This window comes from Botryllus schlosseri, chromosome 9 (genome assembly GCF_051294905.1).
Source record: "Botryllus schlosseri isolate E-star chromosome 9, Bs_hap1, whole genome shotgun sequence".
Classification (NCBI taxonomy): Eukaryota; Metazoa; Chordata; class Ascidiacea; order Stolidobranchia; family Styelidae; genus Botryllus; species Botryllus schlosseri.
The window spans coordinates 7,328,606-7,345,848 of NC_137244.1; the positions used below are offsets into that span (position 1 = coordinate 7,328,606).

At 40.8% G+C, this 17,243-nt stretch overlaps 1 protein-coding gene across 2 annotated transcripts; it reads right to left on the bottom strand.

Annotated features, from left to right (window-relative positions):
* Window positions 1–2,988: 2,988 nt before the first annotated feature.
* LOC145446796 (5-hydroxytryptamine receptor 1F-like) lies at window positions 2,989–16,300 on the bottom strand. Of its 2 annotated transcripts, none has more exons than XM_080325161.1 (8): window positions 14,830–16,300; window positions 14,552–14,771; window positions 13,280–13,456; window positions 12,596–12,734; window positions 12,416–12,529; window positions 10,648–10,985; window positions 9,934–10,199; window positions 2,989–3,834 (listed from the first exon to the last, which is right to left on the bottom strand). In XM_080325161.1, exons 1-8 carry the CDS (start codon window positions 14,972–14,974, stop codon window positions 3,371–3,373), a joined length of 1,863 nt encoding a protein of 620 aa, XP_080181287.1. In that variant the 5' UTR covers window positions 14,975–16,300; the 3' UTR covers window positions 2,989–3,370. The 2 variants fall into 2 exon arrangements, with proteins under 2 accessions (XP_080181287.1, XP_080181286.1); XM_080325160.1 differs by having other exon boundaries at window positions 2,990–4,047; window positions 14,830–16,294.
* Window positions 16,301–17,243: the final 943 nt, after the last annotated feature.

Below are 17,243 nucleotides of genomic sequence, written 5' to 3' on the forward strand. Positions count from 1 at the left end.
GAGAATATAATAGTCACAGAGAAATATAATTCAACTATATGTGGTCGCACTGCTACACAGTGTTGGGATGACTCGAATCATGACTAGACTCGAGTCAGACTCGAGTCACCTTTTTCGTATGACTTGACTTGACTCGAGTCACTTTGTTTAAAATGACTTGACTTGACTTGACTCGGCGTATCAGAAATGTGGATTGACTCGTGACTCGAAGCAAAATTCACGAGTCAATTTCAAGTCATCAAGCAACCGATGTCGATAAAAATCACTGTATCTTGCAATCGGATTGTTCGCGAAATGCTGGTGTAACCCGTGAGAGCGTCCAATCATTCAATGCTCGTGCGTTTTACTGAACCTCTATTGTTCTCTCACAAATAAATAGACCGCTTACGAAGTGATCGAAGCTTACAACTTACGCTGTCGTAAACTAGTATAGTAAAGTATTTTAAGAGAAAAATGTCTATTACTGTTCTCTGTACCCGAATCAAACGTCTTTATTGAAATTAAATTCGAAGATAGTTTATATAGTCCTCGACCATTGGCGCAGGCTCGAATTGTATCCAATCCATTTGTAAATGAATAATGTATTGTATCTTATCAATTCGTTTCTCTATTCTCTATATTGGCTGGTAACTATAAACTTAGGGGCTATGCCGTTATAATTGCGTAGTTTAGCATTTCTACGTATATGTAAGCGATACAGCGTCGTCTTACGTGTATATTTAACTTCATATTCGTTCATCGGTTCAAAATCAATGACCAGTTAATCTGTATTTCAGACAGCTAGCAAAATGCAATGGCGTAGGCATTCGAAAAGGCAACTTGACTTGAAATGTGACTTGACTAGTGACTTGACTTGACTTGACTCGACTTGGCTCGAGTCACCTCCAAAAATCGAGTGACTTGACTTGACTCGAGTCACCTTCGAAAATCGATTGACTTGACTTGACTCGAGTCAAAATGTGCAATGACTCGAAATGACTCGTGACTCGAAGGTAGTGACTTGATCCCAACACTGCTGCTACATCACTTCTGACTCAAAAGCTCCCCGCGGCTTCATCGAGAGAAACTCGAATCGCGATTTAATAATAATCAATTCCAACGTCCGCGCTTAAAGTTAATTCTGTTCTATTACTGTAAATTCATACGCAGGGTTGACGCCAGTATACAACTAAATAAAGAGAGCATATAAATGTCAAATTATATCATAGCTAGAGCCACTGTTTTAGCGCTTTATAACTGTACGTATTTAACCTAACAATCATCGCATTATTGCCAATTCCATTGTTCACGAATTGAGATGCAACTATAGAATTTCTTCTAAATGAATAGGCCCCACTGGTCAACCTTCAGGTTCAGGATTACCGGACTATGACCTTACATATCAATCTCGCCTTCCGCCACATGTCACCTCATTTTGTCGCTTGCCTTTTATATTCTCTGCTTCACGTTTCGTTCATTTTCATTCATAACTTCATCGCAATATGAGCAATGAGCATAGATGACTGTGGATATTTTGTTCAATCCCAATAAGCTGTAATTTTCACATAATCTTTTGCTATATTTAATTCGCCAGATCCATTCTCTCTCACCGATATTCATATTAATTAGTTATGAATGCAAAACGACGGTGCCATGGTAGATTTATTGGCATTTTACCACGATTGAACCTATTATCAGCTGCCACATTACTTTCGTTGGGACCGGCTTTAAAAAATGTGGCAAGAACTTTTTCCGAACGTCAATCTTCCGACGGCCGTATCTCGCGTTTCCACCACTATCATTCGTCAGTTCTTATATATTCTGTTATGCGAACGGGTACTCTTCCCTAAAATATCGGAACTGACGCTGTACCAATGAGTCGAAATTTCGGTTTTATGCAAATTTTTGCTGCCCCCTCACAGCCAAACCCCCCGGAGCGGTAACGGCTGACGCTCTGATTTGTAATCAGTGCATTTTATACTTTTGATTCCGACCTTCAGTCCTTCTAAGACCCTATGAGCACGCACTTCGGTCGTCGGCTCTCGGTCTAAGTGGCTCTAAATACGATACAAGTAGGTATATCTGTATGATTAATTTATTTAAGTCGTTATCTGGTCTTAGCGCTGTGTATGTGGTGTAAGGAATACAAGAGATTGAACTGTAAAAGCGACGTTGGAATTTGGTTCATTCTCACTAAATCACAATACGGATTGCTCTAGACAGTCTAGAGGCCGCGCAACTTGTGAGTAAGAACCTGATACAGCAGTGCGACCACAAGTGTTTGGATTCTACATGTAACCTGCATATGACGGTTTTGCATTGGCGTTTGCGCTTCTGTAAATACCATTTGGTCCATTTTGTATAAAAATCTGTACTCAATGAGCACTTTTTTGCATTCCCGGAAGTAGGTGTAAATGGCAGTGACTTGTTCCTAATGGTGATTAGAGTGGAACCACAACACCAGTTGTGAGATTATTTAATGTAACAGTCGTTAGAAATGTGATGAATAATGCAAGCAATTTTCAATCTACTTGGAATTGCTTCGCGGGCCGGATGCGGCCCGCGAGCCGGATGTTTGACACCCCTGTCATACATCCTCATTTCGGAGGATTTGTCCTCCTTTTTCGAGTTTTAGAGAACGTCCTCTGAGGACGCCTAAATGTCCTCCTTTTTGGCAATTCGTCGGCCTTTACAGCTTTTACAGCTAGGATAATGGACAGATTCGAGGGAAAATGGGCATAAATGACACTAAATAGCAAAGACGGACGTTCGAGCGGGTAATTTGGGGTTCGATCGAAATTGATGACTTTTTCTATGGTCAACTCACAAATTTTACAGCAAAAATAAAGAAATCGGCTGTTTTCAGTCTTGATCAACTAACTTTTCTGATTTGGTAAAAGTGACCTCCTTTCCCGATTCCAAAATATGGTAACCACATATAATGACCATTGCATTTGTGGAAAACTATTGCATACATTGCCGGTGTACTGAGAAGTAGCGGTAAAGAGGTATTGGGGGGGGGGATCTGAGGGGCGAAGCATCCCAGAAGTTTGAATTATCACCATATGGGGGGCTTGAAGATCGACGTTTTGGGGAGATGACGAAGTGCTGTTACGGTCCTTTTGGAGTCCAGTCGAACAAATTCATGACCTTTTTTAGGTCAAATCGCCGGTGTTTACAGTTTGTATGCCCATTTATCGGTTCCCAATATTTGGGGGGCGATGATCGGTGTTGAGCTTGAAAAATGGGCGATGAGTCGAAAAACGTTGGGAACCACTGGTCTAGCCGAACTGATTGAAAATAACAATTATTGTGACCCCACTGCACGCGTATCAAAGTATTGATTAATGTGAATATACCGCAAGATACAGGTCAATGATTACATAGATAGTCATATATCATATGTAGTAGATTTCAAAGTTCGAATTGTTCTACCGGAAACACGACAGTGCGGTTTACATTCCGATTTTTCCTCGCGCGGTTCATTGCCATCGGACGAATTAGATGTTTTACAACACTGTCCAACGTCTGACTTCTGTTTATGAGTAAACGCGAATTCAGGTTGACGAATCACCGGTAAGGGCGCACGTTTTTCTGGTGATGTGTCACTGAAGCCAGGATGGTCGGCTGTGGATCTTCGTCTTCGAGTACCGATGTTGCTCGAACTGGAATCCGATATTACAACCAGTCCGTCGTAAGTCAAGCGATCACCGGCATCTGGTAATCGTAGTTGTTTCGTGTATTCCAAATATTGGTGGCTGCTTTCTTTCGGATAATATTTCCGAGTCTCACTCTGATAACCGATGATTTTTTGTCCGCGCGTTGTCACTTTCATAGATCGGCCGTTGCAGTGCACTGATGCATTTGTAAGGAACGCCGACGTACCAGCTCGGGAGCCATCTTTACTTTTGGAAAAGGTCTCGTTATATTGGGATACGGTATCGGATGTGTAGGTTTCCTCGGAAGGAATGAAGAATATCTTCGAACTACGCGTGGAGGAGGACAGTGCCTTCCGTCGTGGTTCCGTGCTATCAGCGGATTTTTGGCCGTGAGAAACGGGGTCATAATCTGTGAACGATAGGTCAACTCAGAATATCAACATTAAAATTGTTATATTAAGACAACTGATGCAAAATGAAGCGATGTTTGCGTTCTTAGTGACGTTTACCTCTATATCTTACAGAAGCTACTTCAGTATTCAGAAACTCAGCGGTTTGAGCCTATCATCATTATCAATCGACGTTATTCTGTCTCCGAATATATTCAGTCGCTAGCTTATTTCTTTTGGTTATGTTGCGGAAGAGACGGCTCTGGTTGACTCATCGTGTATTGTAGGCCTACAGCATTGTTCTAAATCTTACGTGGCTACGTGCAGGGCCGTAACTGCCGCACCCCAAACCCCCCAATTGGGGGGCCCGAACTCGAAAGAGGCCTAAATTTATTTCGTGAATTAGCATAAATTATAGAGTATTTTTTGTAAATTCATTCAACTTTTTCAAAAAAATTTCGCGCTGAGTGCGCGATTTCAATCCGCCAATTACATTGAATATCGATTATTGGTTACTCTTCCCCCAAGAAAAGATACGCAAGATTTATAGAAATAGGCATGTCGGCGTTGGCCATTACCGTGCCACGACGCACTTAGACATTTAAAGGTTTAGGACATGCAACATGCGACTCCAAGAAGTGTGCCAAAACGATCGGCAGCGAAAAAACCTTGGCCATAACGGACTGCCCTTATGCTGACCGAAAACTTCGTTATATATACAAAATAGATAAAGGTTTAATTGTCCATATAGGCGCCTAAATGATTGACGCCGAATGTTCCTGTCTTGGCAATCTGAACCTCACAAGCCAAATACCATCCCACAGGAAAAAATTATATGCCAGTGAAGAAATACCAATCCGAAATCGTGTGATCTTTCAGTCTAGTACGTTGGGGCGGTTCTATATTTTTTGATATAGCAGACAGGAGGTCACGAAATCATCATGTAATGCAGTCTTACCAACGGGTCTGCCTGCCCGAAGATGTTCAATAATTATTTACGGCCGTACGTACAGTTTCAAAGACAACTCACTCAGATCTACCGGTAAATCTGATTACGTGAGCAGAGAGGACAAGACAATTGATAGCAATATATATGCGATTCCCGATCTTATTGACCGATTTTATCATGGATTATCAAAAATTTTCGCGCTTCGCACTATACAGTACAACTATAATTTCGTGGCAAAAGAGAACAACGTGATGGGGGGTTCAGTTTATCTCCTTATGGGAGCCCAAGCCTCAATTTGGGGGGAGGCTGACGAAGTTCTGTTTCGTTCCTGCCCAGGGGTATGCCTATACACCAGATGTTTAATTATTACTGAGGGGTCCAACCTTTCAAACACACCTCACTCCGCTCTACCGGTAAATCAGATTACGTGAGCAGAGAGAGGATAAAAATTGATAGCAATATATGTGCAATTCCCGATCATATTGACCGATTCTGTCATGAATTATCGAAATCTCTCGCGCTTAGCGCGTTTAGCGGAGTAAAACCGATCACTAAACGGATAACCAATGTAGCAGATAAGTAGCGGTAGACAGCGTATAGGCTGAGGGGGGTCTAGCCCCCCAAACGTTCGGTTTACCACCACATGGGGAGGGGGGGCAGGACCAACGTTTTTTTGGGGGGGTGACGAAGTGCCGTTACGGTTCTGGCTACGTGCGTACCTTCCAACGTCCCTACGTTCCTTCGTTCTCCATTTGTATTTCTTCTAATTTGCGAAGCATCAAATGAATTAAAATGTTGTGTTTGATTTATATCGCGGTATAATTCTGAGGTATACCACCTTCAGGATGTGGATACACACTATTTATGTCAATGATTGAAAAACCCGCCACTGCTACTGCGGATATACGAATCTGCCATGACAGTCCGACACGCTGCAATGCAGTGGTTCTCAAACTGGGGGCGTGAAAGCACCTGACGTGAAGGCGAAACCGCCTGAGAGAAATGACGTCTCTTGAACCCGGAATGAGTTTAATTTCAGCTGAAACTTCCTAGTTTCAAGAACAGCAATAATCCTAATTCTAATATGATTTTGAATGCCATAATTCCGTCGTACTTTCCATACACTGATCAATTTACGGAGAAATAAGATATTTCCTGTAATATCATATCATATGCCACGTGTAACATAACGCTTGAATCTAAGAAATAAGGATTTACACCAGTGGTTCCCAACGTGGGCGATATCGCCCCCCAGGGGGCGATTTGGCAGTCTAGGGGGGGCGAAAATAACGAAGGGGGCGATAGGGGGGCGAAAACGGACGAAGGGGTGATAGGGGGCGAAAGCAACGAAGGGGGCGATAGGGGGGCGATGGCGCGTTAAAACGGCTAGATTGGAGTCAGGACCGTAACTTCCGCACCCCAAACCCCCAATTGGGGGTCAAACTCGAGGGGGGCTTAAAATTATTTCATGAATTAACATAAATTATAAAGTATTTTATTAGAAATTCATGCAACATTTTAAAAAAAATTTCGCGCCGCGCGCGATTTAAAATTGTCATATATCTTGATTTTGGAGTACCCTTCTCCCAACAAAAATACGCATGATTTATGGACATGGGGACTTGGGCATCGGCTATTACTTCGCCACGACGCACCAATACATATGAAATTATATGCCATGTAACATGCAACTCAGAGAAGTGTGCCAGAACGATCAGCAGCGAGAAGACCTTGGACGAAAAGGAATGCCCTTGTGCTGACCGAAGACTACGATATGCATATATGTTTAATTGTCCTTAGGTGCCTCAATGGCTTGCGTCGAATGTTCCTCTCCTGGCGATCTGAACTCGACAAGAGAATTGCCACCCCGCAGGGAAAAATTTTATGCCCCTAAAGAAATACTCATTTGAAACAATATGCGTCTATTAGTTTGGTACATTTTAGCGATATCCATATCTTTTGACATAGCAGACATAGGAGGTCACGAAATAGCATCATGTAACGAAGTCAATATAACAATGGGTCAACCCGAAGATGTTTAATTAGGCCTATTATTCAGGGTTCCTACCTCTTCCAACACACCACACTCAGCTCTACTGATAAATCTGATTACGTGAGCAGAGAGAGGATAAAAAATTGATAGCAATATATATGCAATTCCCGACCATATTGACCCATTCAAGCATGCATTGTATAAATTTGTCGCGTTTCGCGCGTTTAGGCGAAGTACGATGACTCACCAAACAGTATATGAATTAGGGCAGAGGTCTCAAACTCAAATGTGCTCGCGGGCCAATTTCCTAGTTTTTGATGACGCCGCGGGCCGCAGCATCAATAATAGGGATATTCAATGAATAATTTCCAATAGGCCTAATTTGATGGTACCTTGCATTCCGCAAACACCGTGGAAATGTAATTTACTATTGTGCTATTCACGCTTGACACAAAAAAACACATTTTCAAATATTTGAATAAAATTGCTTTTGTGCCGGGCATAATTTTTTTAATTAATGAGTTATAGACATCTTGCGAGAGGATGTATCATGACATCGTAAAACTGTCAAGGTATAATATTGCAGCTGATGGACCTTTGACGTGCCACAATTTTATGAAGAATATTTTAAAATCTACTGAAGATTAATTTGATATCAGAGCATTTGAGCGGCGTAGCCTAATCCTGGTTTTGATATAGTCGTGATAAGTATCGGCTATTGTCACTGTCTTTGTCCAAGTCAAATTAAATCAGTGTTAGATTTTGCCTTCGATTAATACTGCAAGATATCAATAACAACTTGAATATAATAATTATTGAGTCATAGTAATATCATTGCTTCTTAACCATTTTAGCCGTCGTGCCCCTTGTGCTTCCAATAAGATTTTTCATAGCCCCTGTCCATTTTAACACACAATTTCTGATGGTATAGCCTACCTATATTAAAATCAGAAAGCCTATTCATATAATATTGCGCGTAGCGCAAGGACTATTTTCCAGTTGAATAAATTGGTCAATAAAATATTCCACAGCATCTAGGCCTAATTCCAAAATGCATCTCGTACACCCTGATGTGGTGCTTCGTACCTCGATGGGGTCTACAGACTCTGGTAAAGATCCTCTGGAATAGAAATGTCCGATCGGCGAAGAATTCATTGGTACTGTTACAGCTGTTGAGCGTACTACTATTAGGCTACTCGCCATAATAACATACAGAGAACAAACGACATCCGGCATTTAATCAACTATACGTCACGGGGGTCACAGAATACCAATGGTTGCCATACTGACCTGATTAGATAGCTATATACCCTACACAACGCAAACTACGACCTTTTGATATATTACTATTCCCCATGACAGTTTCATAGATTGTAGTGTCCGTAGGATTACCAAGTCGCCGTTCCTAGTCGCAAGTCCTCTGATTTTTACGTTTGACCCGACTCAACTCAAGTCATTTTTATTTAATCACCCAGTCAATCCAAAATCGAGTAATTTTACGAAAAGTTCGCACCAAACCAAATCACAATTTTCAGTCACGAATTATCATTATGAACTAGAAATGTGACGTAATATCTGATCTTCTACCGCATGATAGCTTTTAAAAGTGATGTGATAGTCAAGTTTGTTGAGATTTCAGTGATTGTTACAGTAGTTTTATCGTGAACGTTAAGTTCTTATATCTAAAAAAGATATATGGCACTTGAATATATTGTTGAATACTTGAAATTCGCGGGCCGCACAAAATGCTCTCGCGGGCCGCGTGTTTGAGACCTCTGAATTACGGTATAGCTGATATGTAACCCACTGGTTTAGGGGGGGGGGCTGGGGTTTGGTTTATCACTCTATCAGGGCCCAAGACCAACGTTTTTTTTGGGGGGGGGGCTGACGAAGTGTTGTTACGGTTCTGATGAGAGTCAAGTCGGAGAAATGACCTTTTTTAGTCAACTCACGAACATTTAGATGTAGAAGTGTAATTTCGGGGTCGAGCCGCAAAGTTGACCTTTTTTTTATTAGTCAACTCCCCGGTGAGCCCATTTTTTGGTTCCCAACATTTTGCGGCGATTATCGGCGTGGAGCTTCAAAAGGGGGCCATGAGACGAAAAAGGTTGGGAACCACTGATTTAAACCGAAATGACTTAGAACGTCATAGTGGCCCCTACGAGGAGTACAATTAATTATAGGATCACTTTGGAGAGTGTAATATCTAATAAGCGCATTTTGTGGAAACCCAATCCATTTAAATTTGACTCTTGCCGAACACCTGCGACCCGTAGCGAATTGTTATTTTTTGTCTCGTGAAGAAGTGAAAAGTTTGATTGGCGTCACTGGTTTTTAATTTAACTTGTGATTAGGTACGTTTGAGGTAAGCTCAAATGGGGGAATATAAGGGTAGAAGGGATTAGACACCTAAATCGCCAAAATCTCTATCTGTTATTCTTGCTACCATTGCACATGATTATTTTTGATAATTTTTTCTCCTGAAACGCGCTCCGCGCTATTTACCTCCAGATTGACATCATTGTATAGTTCGAATTTGATATCGGATAATACTCTCAGCAGTCATGGCCTTCAATACCGTCAAACTATGCGTTGGGATTGCAAACATTCTGGTTGCTAATTTTAGTACTATTTGATATGACGATAAGGATGGCGCGAAATTTCCCACTAGCATCAATGGGGACGAGTGTGTAATAGTTTGAGAACCACTGTTGCAATGCACATAAATTTCCCATTGATCCTGCTATATATCTCGTAACGCAAACTCCAGCATCTACCGGAAGTAACGTTTCAAAACCATAGGTTACACATTTCCTTTCTTGCAGCCACTGAACTCACTCGTGCGCCTAACAGCGCCGAAAATAGTTTAACATAAGTTTGACGATGCGGTCCACCATATTCGAACGAAACGTAGCCTATATATATATGACTACAGAGAAAGTGAAATTCTGATAGATACTGTACCTCCGATGTCAAATTCTCCTACACCGTCAATGCGAGATTTGGGATGGTAGATATCGGCATCTGATCTCCTCTCGTCCGCATGCGTTACATCACTCATGCAGCGACCGTCATCAAGGCGAACGCTGCTGTTACGAGTCGTTTCTTCATAATCAAATGTCGGAACTTCCCGAACACTGTTGAACTCATCGTCATCACTAGCTGGAGATTTTGAGTTTGGGTTCAAGCGCTTTAACAAACAGCTCAATCCGGACGAATGCATCCATTCCCTGTCGTTATAAAAACATTGCTCTGTGAGTGCAATCTTTCGTAAAGGAATGTCTTAATATCACAGGAAAAAGTTCGAATACTAGAAAAAGCCCAGCTTTACCAGTTAGAATAAAATTGGAATTGTGGCTAAAAAGATTTTTCCCAATTAAAAAGAGTTAGAATAACTGAATTCGTAACAACTCGAAAATTAAATTTCCAATTTCCAAATTCCCACGAAAGAGATGCAAGAAAAATCCAGTTCAATTCATAGCAAATCATGGCTCATTCTTATAAGCTTAAGAACGCAAAATGTCTGTGCACCAAGCCTGGCTCGTTTCGCACTACACAGCTCCCTGGTAACATTTTCAGGAAAACCAGAAATTAGATTAGAACTAGATTGCCGTCATTTCGCACTAACTTGGACAATTACAATTATCTAATGGTCAAAGTCAGTTTACGGTCACTCACGTAAAAAACGTTCTGACGTTTTTGTTGAAAAATCCGTACAGCATCGGATCCCAGACGGAGTTCGACAACGTGAGCCACGTTAACAGGAATTCCAGCCACGACATGGCTCCAGAGAGTTTAACGTCGGGCAACGCCGCAGACGCGTACAATGCAAAGATCCAAAACGGTAGCCAAATAATGACGAACAGCAAGAGCACGAGAATTATGGTGTGCGCGGCACGATGCTCGATGGTTGAATGTGCGCTCGATATTGAAAATCTGTGACGCAAGGATCCATGCACTCGTGAAGCTTTGTCGTTCAATACTGCTTTCAAGCGGCGCTTAGCCGGCGATATTACCTAAATTAAAAGCTGCATACTTATAAAAGAACGGCACTCTAAGCCTAGGGCGCGGGTTCAATCTGGATGTCATGATTGAATTTGAAACATTTATCATCTCAAAGTGTACTCCTTAACTCCACTATAGCAATGGAGATGAACTTGAATTTAATAAAAATACTAGTATATCAATAACTATTTCATGATCCTGAATTTTCGTTCTTTGATTTACTTTAAGTATTATCAATATCAATATTTCAAAATTTGCCGTTTCATAGCTGTTGCGACATCGTCGTGGATGTGGATATTGAACAATGTTACTTCTGAAAACAAAGAAGCGAAGTGTGTTGAACATTCAATATGACATACGGCTGGCTCTTTCCGCCACCAAACCAGCAAACAAGACACTGTCAGAGCCAGAGATGGGCACAGTCCGGTTCAGGAACCGGAGTCGGAGCAGGATTTCATTGATTTTTTACCTGACCGGACTGGATCCGGATTTTGAATTTGCGATGACTGACGTATTTTGGCCGGATTTTTTGCTACAATATGATTAATTAGCATTGTTCTGGCAGGACTTTTTCGGATTCCGAACTGGACCTTCACCAGCCGGACTCCGAATCTCACATTGCCAGCCGGATCCGGATAGATTCGGATCCCGAAATTTGGGAATCCGCTCATCTCTGGTCAGAGCAAAAACAAACTCAATCATCACATTAACTGAATACAATTAACTCAATAATGTACTATCATGTTTATTGTGTGTTGTATTTATATCATTTTATCATTCCATTACCGTATAAACCATTTTTACATGTAATGTTTCTCAATTTTTACAAAATATAGAAATGATAGGAGTACCATACAGTTTGAAAACATGTTCCATCATGGCGTAAAAAAAGTTAGTAAACCTTGCTCCAAGTAACGTGCCATTAACTTGCGGCTGGTGTGAGATTTGCAAATGGAAATACTGCCCAGCAAGTTTTGAAAGTGGCCCGGCCGTATACCTTTTTGAGTAGGTGACACAGTCTATAAGGTGTGTACTGTATTCAATACAATGTTATATTTTCATTGACTGTCCAATATTTAAGAAATATGACGTGAATCTCGGTGCGGCTGACCGTTGACCACGAAATCATTTGTCATATTAACGGCCGATGGCAGATCGCTAAAAGTCAGAATAAGGGTTTTGGCATCGGGCCGGGCATGAAGTTAGAAAATTTTGGGGGGTTAAATCGAACCAAGTGAACACACTACTAATGAAAGATTAAAATCTGCACTACAGTTTTCGAGGTCAAGCTACAAACAACCATCAACTCGATTTCAACTCGGCATGGAAGCAATAAATTGGGTACGGGATCAACACTTGCTAATATAAAGTGGCTGATTATTTGAAATACTAGGCAGAGTACTATTCCAGCAACTATACACAAACTGTATGTATAACACACCTCTTTCGTGGCGGCAATATTGGTATTACTCATATTACCAACGGTTTGCAACCCACTTGCTAGTCCCCCAGCGACGGACGGACGTTTTCGTTTGCTGGCCTGAGCACTCGTTACCTGCCAACACCACATAGCTTACAATCGGATGCGGTCACTGCGCAGATGATCCCTGATTGGACCTACCTGGTATATTTGCATATAGGCAACCCCTGCCACGAGTAGAGCCGACACGTAAACGCCGAGGAAATAAAATACGATAAACGCTAATGAGCTTCCGCCCAACGTTAAACTCAATCCGCACATGTGACTGCTTGAAGAATATCTGAGTAAAATGAGATTCAGTTAAGAACGAAATTCACGACTGCATTTAACATAGATTCTGTAACCGGTCATATGATAAGATGAATTTGAATTTTCGATCAAGTATCACGATTTTATGTAGTTTGTTAGATGCGTTAGCAAATTTATGCGACCTCAATTATTGCTAAAACGTTTGTATCCTGGCATATGTTTTTAGTCAAACTATCATGCTTGTCTCCCATCATTCCGTTCAGATGGAGGTTACATTACGGTACATTCGAGTATCTTTTGCTGTGCTGACATTAGCTTTCGCTATACTGACATTAGCTTTCGATTGTTTGGACAAGCCAGGAATATATAGATGCATTTTTTATCTAGTAAAAAATATATTATGTAATCCAAGATACAGGCAAAATGTGTCAATTAGACTTGTTTCAGCAACCACTGACGTGTTAATTTTCGAACTAACGATAATCACCAATAGTTTATTTCCAACCTAGCCTAAATTAAAACCAGGGAGGCCAAGCAAGGCTAATGTGTTATAGTCGGCGGAAGTAACTTTCTTACCTATAAAAGCCGATTCCAAATAACGGCGGAACCGATGCGACTACTGCGCTCCACCAGGCCAAAGCGATCCATTTTCTGGCTGCGCTCTTTCGAACCTTGGGATTGAATGGACGGGTAATGACATGATGACGGTCGATGGCAATGGCAGCAACAGAGAGAATCGATACAGTACGAAAGCTGGGATGATGAAAACAAAAGCGTTATTCGGATGCACTTATATGGGCATTGGGCAGCTTTTATGTGATATTTCACAAACATGGCAGTTTGCGGGTCTGAGATTTTGTTGTTTTGTAAAGTAGGCATAGTACCGACTAAAATCGTGTTTCGTGTTACGCCATAATGAGTACTGGTCAACTGCTAGTGCTAGTGGTTCCTAAGGGTTCGGAGCGGATTTCAGAGCATTTGCCAGCAAAGCTCTCAAAACAAAAAGGCTAAATGCCAAGCTCGGTACCAAGACCATAACTTTGTAATATCCCAAATACATTTTTACGTCTCCGCATAAAAAAGCAGGTCGGGGCGAATGTGATTTAAATTAGTTAAAAATGTTTCGTGTTTCGCATTTTTGTGAACACTGTCACTGAATGAATAAATATAATTTTTTATAAATCAACACTTCCTTTCTCATAGCTTAAATTTAACGCATCCTCTTGGCATCAGCTTGTGTTAACAAAGGTTACCATATTTTGTAATCCGGAAAGAAGTACACTTTTAACAAATCATAGAAGTCAGATTACCGGGCTAGAAAACTGCTGATTCTGAAATTTGTTATAGAATTCTTGTTGAATTGACTAAAAAAGATCATTTTTCCAGTCGTCCTCAGAATGACCCGCTCGAACGTTCGCATTGCAGATTTCGTGTCATTTATATCCATTACCCTGGCTGTCAAATTCTTAAATGAGGGATTTCCAAGAGGGAGAACATTTAGGCGTCTTCGGAGGACAATTTCGTAATTCTAGTGTTAACAATGCAATTCACTGTTTTCTACGTAGAAATAAAATATGCTACGCAAATTTTGGTCCGGCCCGTGAACCTTTTTTTGCTTCTCATTTGGCCCGCCTAGAAAAACAATTGTCCACCCCTGGCGTACAGTCACAATATAGTGATAATACACATGGAGTGGGCCTATTCTAAAAATCATCACTGCAGTACATGAAAGGGAATATCGAATGATTGTAAATGCGCACACCATGACGTACATCACAAAATATGCGTAAAAGCCTCCAATCTACAGCTAAAGCGGATTTCATATTTTTGAGTTAACCAAATACTCACACATTTGTGTAGAATCCAAATATCTGGCAGAAGTAAAAGCCGAATAGCCACTGATCCGCAACTACAGTAATTATTATGATTGGTAGGGTGAGAACGCAGATAAGAAGTTGGCCGATGCATAGCGAAGTAACCCACATATAAGTCGTGGTGTGAAGAGACCGGTTTCGATGTATCAAAAAGATGATACATAAATTGCATATTGAACCGAGCACAAAAGTTACTGCAACAGGAAGGCAAAGTTAGTATACTAAACCCTTTCAAAATACAAGTGTACTAACTTCCATAAAGTAATCCCTGAAGAATATTGAAAGTTGAAGAATTTGAGTACGGATTTATCTCCGATGAAGTGCTGGAAGCGATATCCTTAGAAGTGCTGTACGCAACTGTTACTGCCAAAGTCATAATCGATGAGTTATTACTCATCACCCATCAGTTAAAATCCATCAACCAACGACTTTCGAAATAACTCACTGCTGATTATACACTGTTCAAGCTATGCATACCGCATGGCTTGATATGGCTCTGTATCGAAAAGATCAAAATGGTTTGAAATCAAAAATGAACTATATCTACAACACTTCCCTCAAAAGCATGAAATTACAACAATCCGTAGATACACGATTCGTCAATTTCTAATGAAATTTGACTGATCCCAGAAAGTGAGTTTTAGATTTACTACTTGCCTTTCCAGAATATTCTTTCCCTATCTATGTTCTTCTGTTTGAGCATTTGCGAGAGTTGATAAAAGTTACGACTTCAAACATTATCAATCGCAAGATTAATCAAGCTCTCACTTGGAAATTGATGCGCTACATTTAGCAATCGATCGCTCAGTCATACGTGTAGCCGTAGCACATGTACCAGTTTCCGATATTGCCAATGCCGCTGAAACGTAGGATGGCATACTACAAAGCACATCCCCATTGCCTTCTGTAGACTATATATCACATTGGCAGAGCGAACGGCTGGTTGTTCAATTAACAAGCTGTCGAAGTGATCACTAACCGCCTGTCGTGTCGACACGCAAAAGTGAAATGTCACGCCCACTTTAACCCATATCTATCGTCAAAACAAATGTCTTACACACGCGTTACTCCCATAGCGAACAATTATTTGCCTTGATTAGGTTCTAAGATGAAAGGTCATGTAGTCCTATCTCACATTGCCTTCAATACATGGGACCTCTGCAATCTGCGTTTCCTCCATCCACTGTACATCACTGCGTAATGGCCAGATGGCATAATTTCATAATCATATTTAGGTCGACCTTCTAAGCCCTATAATAACATACGTGTATACCTCACAATGTATCAATGTCATTGATCATCTCTCCTACAATTACAGCAATTGGATTCTTTCTAGTTGAACATTCAACATTGGCGTAATGAAACTATCGATTTGAGAGCCAATCAAGCGATGCTACAAACTCGTAAATACCTGAATTGAGAGCATAAAATCATACAATGAATCTCAAAAATAACTGTTTATTTTAGGGCGGAGCATTTCATTGTAGTCACATAATCCATCATGGAAAGAACTCGCGAGTAATCTTAACCGCGGTAAACTTCATTTCCTTCCACGCAAAATGCTAATATATTATTTCGCAGAAACCTCCACCAGGGTAATTCGGACTATCTGCTTTCATTATATAGTCCCATCACTTTTTATCAGTTACAATTAGGTGACGCGAAAGGCCTACTGAGAGAGGAATATGAAGTAGGCTTACTACAAACCTAGCAACGCATAGCCTACATCGGAATTCAGTAACCCTCTTATAAATACTGTAGGAGTTTACTTTGCGCGCTATTATGGAACTAACTGAAGTTGATCTTTTCCTGTTGCACAACCAGGACAGCTCTGTAAAACCCCTTTAGCGTCTTCTGAAAACAAAACCAAAGTCTCTACTCCACTCTTGCCGCTCATGTAATTCTGCTATCAAGTGCTAATGAAGCGCTCTTTACCAATTCGTACAACTGAGCTATGATGTAACAACAAAAGATATTCGCTAGTTTGTAACTTCCACGAACATGTGTTATTCACCGCAAGACTACATTGTCAAATAGGCAGGTTTAGTGAGCATGAATGCTCTATTGATTAAAATATTATAATCATTATTATTACTACAGTGATAATCATGAAAAATGCTCGACTAAATAATATATTTACAGAAGGATGGGCGCAGGTCTGTACAGTGTGTTTCGAAGCACACATACCATGTTTAGGTACAAATAAAATAGTAGTCACACCAACGTTGCGTGCATCACATTCGCTGTGTTATGCTTCTTGCCAAGGGTGCCCGACTTTCGCATTGATACGTCCTTAAGAATAGAGATGCAGCGAAAGGTTTTCAAAATTATTTTGTGAATAAGCATGACTTATATAGTATTTTTTGCAGATTTATGCAACTTTTATGCAGTTTATCTTCGCGCTTCGCACGATTTAATGTCGCTGAATGTCTCGAATTTTATATTGGTATTAGGGTTAGTTCGATTACCAATAATTTTCACTTTCCGGATAACGGATATATCCGTATATTTGGAATCTATTTAACCGGTGTACTGGATAATAACTGCCAAGTGAGACAATCGATTTCACGAGGTTTGCATGAAACATGGACTGTAAAATCATTACACAGTGTTATTGTAGATCCACGTTCACGTGCAGTACGAGCGAATACGAGAAAAATCACGCA